The following is a 6,000-nucleotide window of genomic DNA, read 5'->3' as shown; positions in this document are numbered from 1 at the left end:
GTCGACTAATGCAAAGTGGTTGGGGGGGGGGGGCTTTCTGTGACACGAGGGGGAAACATGGCGACCCAGGGGGCTGTAGGCATGAAGGTTATGTCAGATGAGGGCTGGATATTGGCTGACATATTCAAAATTAGGCAAACTGGTATATGAAGTATGTGTTACCTTGTACAATCTCACATTTGGTAATGGAACAAAAATGTTTTGAAATAATAAATCAAGATATTGAAGGGAATGTTCAACAATTTGGGAATTGCCCAGAGGTAGATGAGAAGATCGATCTTCTATCTGTTTGCTCAATATGAAGCTGAAGCCAGCCGTCGGTTAGCTTAGCTTAGCCTAGCCTGGCTTGGTCAAATGGTAACAAAATCCACCTACCACCTCTAAAGTTACCACATTTACATATTGCATCTTGTTTGTTTATTCTGCAGGAATACAACTGTGGTAGACTCCAGGAAGTCACTGCACCCAACCAAGAACTAGTCCCTCACACAAACACCGAAACCCAGAAAATGTCCTTTTAACAGCAACGAGTTACAATAGAGAAACTTAAGAAGCGCTGGAAGAGAGATGTTGTTATACTCCAGACAGAGCCAGTCGATGCCATAAGATAATCGGCTGCTGACTGCATCTTCATATCGAACATACATTGAGATCATGGCAAGAAAAACTAATATGTTACCAAAGAGTTAAAAAACAACAACAAAAACCCCTTTAAAATGAAACATTATACTCTATATTCAGTGAGAAGAACAGTCATTTGTGGGAGATTATCCTATGGCTGCACATGGGATCCACCCTCTGCATATAACCTTGAAATGACCTCAGGCATCGCCTGCACATCAATCTGAAACGGAGCTTAAGCACATCCACCTGTTCCGTCATCAGATGAACAATAATAATGAATAAAAAAAGATAAACCAGTGGAAATACTGCCTTTGCTGTGTAACCACGGCAACTCCTCCCCCAAAATGCAACATCACCGACGCCCCCACCGCGTGAAGCGAGCAGGAAAGGATGCGCCGTCTGCCGCTTACCTGGCTTTACTAATAAAGCAAGTGGTTCACGTGGGCAGCCCAGCCCAGCACACTATTCTGCTACATTAGCAAGGTATTTTCGACCGGGCATTTTTTTTTTTTCCTCCTCTCATCCGAGAAGGGGTGGGTGCTGCTGCTGCTGCTTTTGTGACGGAGAGAGGTGAGCGCAGTTGGAAAAGCATTCCCCCCCCCCCCTCCCATCCCTCTCCTCCAAAGCTCCTCCTCTGTCGTCGGAGAGCAGAGAGCGGTCACACATTGCTCAATGAGAGCAAGAGGGCACCGTAGAGGATTTAATTTCAACCTGCTGCTGTGCCGTGCGGCTGTTTTTCTCGCCTCTGACAAAGGTAAGGCATGCCACCGTACTGCAGCCGCTGCACGCGTCATGCGCCACGCAAGGGGAACTCATGTTGGGCTCTCTTGGTGGAAGATGATGCTCCAGCTGAAAGGGCGAGGGCATTATTGAAGGGCAGACAGGGGGGAAGAGTTGTCAGTGGAACTACCATCTCTGACAAGCCGTTCAGCTTAAAGGCGGCAGGCTGTGCATCATTGGAAAGTCAAACAGGACAGGATGTACGTGTGTGTGCTTTCACCTGAGCAGCGGCATCGTAGCGTTCACCGTTTTCACTGAACCGCCGGCCTTCATGTTTCGTAATATGTTCACAGGGGAAAAACGGCAGGTTTTCGATTTTTTTTAAAATGCAAGTTGTCACAATTAAAAATGAAATCGTTAAACCAGCAGAATCATGAAGCTGAAGTTGTTCTCTGTGTGTAGCTGCATCTTGCGCTTCAAATGTGTTGGAATTGTGAATTACTGCATGTAAATCACTGAGTACACTTGATGGTATGCAGCTAATGTAAGTGTACTCAGGCCACATGATTTCAATTGCAAGTAAATGTTCAAACTTCTTGTAAATCCTCGATGCATTTGAGTGCAGTAAGAGAATACCGTGGGGTGGTTTTAACATTCAAGATAATGCATTTTAAGCTGAGTAGGCCTATTTCTATTTCAAATCTGCATAACCTTGTAACTGGGGATTTCCTGTTCGATTTCATTTCTGAATATCTACATGCAGCTTTTTTTGGTAGTCATCAGGAGTATTAGCCCTGATTTATAGCCGACTTCTCCACAGCAACAATGGTCATTGGTTAATGTTGTTCATTACATTTTTTTAAACTCTTATAAAGAAAGACATGAATTAATTGGCCATCACACATTTCCAGTTATTGCATTTACAATTTAATATAAAAAGAGAATATCAGCAACAGTGCTTATTTGAGACTCTGATGATTGACTAATCAACGAATCAAATAATTGTTTAGTTGTCTGTCTCGTTTCACTTTGTAGCATCAAACTGTTTAAACTGACAGAACAGAGTCTTTAGAATATACAGTACCTTGTTTACTGAATAATTACCTTTTTTTTAAATTTGATTGTATTTTAAAGTTAATTTTACACTCTTAAGTCTCTTTCCTGGTTCAATTGTTAATTTTCTTCATTCTGTTGACATTTTCCAGCAGAGGCTAATATGAAGACATCATTTGGCAAACCAGACCCTGGAAAGCACCTACAATCTATTCAACTCATTTGAAACTGGTGACAACACCATGCATTGTCTCCTCATGTGCTCTCCCCTCATCCTACCCAGCCATTGAGAGTGAGGACACCACAAGCTGCACAGACATGGGTTCAGACCAACCCTGCATGGATTCCCTCGAGAGAAGGCCCACGTTGAGTGCCGCCTGTAAGCGGCAGGCCTACCGGTGTCTGCGGAAAAAGCTGAGGCCATTGCGAATCGTAGGGTTTGTCCTCAGCCTGGTGGCCTTAAGTGCAGTGTCCTTCAGTGCCTTGACCTGGAGCTCATGGGGTTTCAGTGAGCCAGTGCTCCCCCAGGAGAGTCTCCACCAGTCGGCCCCCCACAGGACTCTACTTTTCACCCAACTGCAGAGGGACCCCAATGTGTCAGCCGACATGCCAACAGCCATGAGATCTTCAGCACATAGCAACGAAAGCCAGGGGGCGTACCCACCAGACCTTTTCACCCTCGAGGAGCGACGCAAAGGAGCAGTGGTCCTCCACATGTTTGGCATGATCTACATGTTCATTGCCTTAGCCATAGTGTGTGACGAGTTCTTCGTCCCAGCGCTGACGGTCATCACAGAGAAGCTGACCATTTCGGATGACGTAGCGGGTGCCACCTTCATGGCGGCAGGTGGCTCAGCCCCGGAGCTCTTCACCTCCATCATCGGCGTCTTCATCTCGCACAGCAACGTGGGCATCGGCACCATCGTGGGCTCGGCCGTCTTCAACATCCTCTTCGTGATTGGGATGTGTGCCATCTTCTCCAGGGAAATCCTCAACCTAACATGGTGGCCACTCTTCCGCGACGTCTCCTTCTACATCCTGGATCTGATCATGCTCATCATCTTCTTCCTGGATAACGTCATCACCATGTGGGAAAGTATCACACTGCTCTCAGCCTACGCCGCCTACGTGATCTTCATGAAGTGCAACAGCAATGTTGAGGGCTTCGTCAAAAGTTGCATGAACAAGAACCAAGTGGTAGAAGTAGAAGTACAGCCCAAGGTGAGTTGGTTTCTTGATCCATATTACTTTTCTCTCACTTCCCTTCACCGCCATCTCCTTTGAAAATACAATTTTATATGAAATGTCCGACTATGAGGAAGTTGCAGTAGGTGTGAAGTAATGAGTTTTGGTACTTTGGCTGATAGAAATGACCTTCCATGTCTCCTCTTGCATGGGAACACACACTCATCCCTTTGACACATATCATGCAGCTGATTTGTTATTTTTGATGAAGTCAGGCTGACTGTGATGAAAGCGTTTTTTTTGTAGAGACATGCTTTTAATTCCATGCATCTTTTTTTTTTTTGTTCTCATCAGCCAAATGAGCATTTTCAAATGACACCCGTATCTCACAGATGTCCGGCACTCTTAGATCATGCAATATTCCGCAAACTGACAATTGTCCATTCGTGTGGCTTAAATGATGCTCCACAGGGCGGGCATACAGTATTCCACTGTGGGATTAATAAAACACAGTCATATGTGTAATTCTGGGTTAAGCTCTACAAATTGTGTCCCGGTCTGACAAAACAATCCCTTGGAAAATCTCAAGAGCTGTGGGTTTTTTTTTCTTTCCCCCTAGTTAAAGATTTCCCACAATATTACTGTATTTAAATAGTTGAGTAAACATGTGAACCACATGCAGTAAATGGGTTCAGGACTGCTGTGGTAGTCTTGTTCCGTCCGTTTCTCCACATTTGCTCCCGGGAGGTTCTTCTTCATGTACAGTCTCTCGGTGCAATGTTTTACTTTTCGATCTGTAACATAAACAGTGAATACTCCATAGACAAAAAAAACGTAGAAATCATTGTTTTACTTCACATAACATTCGCCACCCTCAATGACACTTGAGGGCAAAAGACACCGCAGTGCAATTTGATACCGGTGTAGAGATTATCCAGACGGATTTAGATTTCTTTGTGACATGAGATGGAAATGAAATTTTGTGAAAGTTGCATTGTAAAGCTTTAATTAAGTCTGGATTTATTCTAAGTACATAAAGGATATTTAAACGGCAGGTTTCACAATGATGGGGGGAGAAACTCTCAAAGAAGCCAACATCGCCATTTGATTTTCAGTGTGTCAAACCAAATGCTAAAATGAATGCCTCTCTTCATTTAAAAAGCAAGCGTGAAAATAGTTATTTTCTTTAGCTCCTATTCTGCCGTAACTAATTTGACTGAGGGCTTCTGTGCAAGAAAAGACTGAGAACTGAGGTGCACAGGCTGAGTGCCAGAGAACACTCTGGTGACCTTGAACTGCAATGGATTCTGGGTACTCTGGCCAACAGGACCGCTTGTGTGCATATTTAAAAAAAACAACTTTTGAAGGAGAAAAAGTGAGAGACAGATGAGTCGATCAAATCCGACCATCATGTCTCATCTCCTACGACACGTGCAGCGGATTTAGCCTCTCCTTTCTCTTGCATTGTGGGTAACAAGCTCATGACTGCACCTTTCAGCACCCTGCTCTGAACATGTAAAACATACAATACATTTAAAAAAATGAATTAGATGATGTACAAAATAACAGTCTTAAGCTTTTATTTACTAAGCCTAGATTGTCAGTAAACCTCTTTTATTTTGTAGTCTGGGTCTACTGGGTTAATAGAACTACAAAGGTGCAAATATTATTAGAATGTAATCTAAACACCTTTTTTTAATAAAGCTTTGACACTTTGGGGACCTGTGTATTTTAAGACACGTTATTTTGGGAATTAATTGGCAATTTAGCAGGCGTGTATGTGTGTAAATTCATACATGAATAATGGAGAGTCAAACAGGAGAGCAAGGACAAGTGTCCTGCAAAATATGATTTGAGGGTCTGGTGTTCTGCTGTTGTCTTTCTGTTTTTGGGTGACATTCACTACTATGGACTGAGCCGCTGTTTTATAAATTAATCATTTAACTGTCGTGGCTGAGCTCCAAGGTGTCCTTAATCCTCCATACAGTGCCATTCAGGTGCAAAGTATTGCATTGTAAGGACAATAGGGTGCTATTCGATGCCATGCCCTTGAACTAGACTCTTGATTTAAAATAAGCTTCCTGAGATTATTTCATGCATTATGATATTGGGACGTCCGCATTGTGTGTTACATTGCTGCCATAGACAGAAACACAGGCAGTCTGCAGCAACAGAGAAGTGGTGTTATCCTGTCACCATAAGGATGAAGAGTGTAGGTTGCTTGGTTGGTAATTGGCAGTTGGCCATCAATAATGCTATAAATACCATCTAAAATTCAATTCTGAGAATAACATGGACAGCAGTGTGATGTTCTGCATTTAGCACTCATCTGTCTGCAACCGCTGCCTTTCATCTCACAACAGAACTGCTCGTACTGCGTTCTCTTTTTTTTATGGACATGAGAAGTTTCTTTTTCGA

At 43.4% G+C, this 6,000-nt stretch overlaps 1 protein-coding gene across 7 annotated transcripts in view; it reads left to right on the top strand.

Moving 5' to 3' along the window:
- Positions 1–1,208: 1,208 nt before the first annotated feature.
- Positions 1,209–6,000, top strand: part of LOC116385377 (sodium/potassium/calcium exchanger 2-like) — a 36,701-nt gene continuing 31,909 nt past the window's right edge. For 3 of the 7 annotated variants that reach the window (XM_031850793.1, XM_031850796.1, XM_031850792.1), the window contains exons 1-2: positions 1,209–1,378; positions 2,550–3,618. In XM_031850793.1, the coding sequence (XP_031706653.1) occupies positions 2,716–3,618 (903 nt within the window). In that variant the 5' untranslated portion in view covers positions 1,209–1,378; positions 2,550–2,715. The remainder of the gene's footprint in view (positions 1,379–2,549; positions 3,619–6,000) is intronic. The other 4 variants (XM_031850795.1, XM_031850794.1, XM_031850789.1 and 1 more) reach the window with 2 other exon arrangements.

This window comes from Anarrhichthys ocellatus, unplaced genomic scaffold, assembly GCF_004355925.1.
Source record: "Anarrhichthys ocellatus isolate YVR2014 unplaced genomic scaffold, GSC_Weel_1.0 scaffold11, whole genome shotgun sequence".
Lineage (NCBI taxonomy): Eukaryota > Metazoa > Chordata > Actinopteri > Perciformes > Anarhichadidae > Anarrhichthys > Anarrhichthys ocellatus.
Note: the sequence above shows the minus strand (reverse complement) of the source record. Positions and strands in the feature narration are given on the sequence as shown.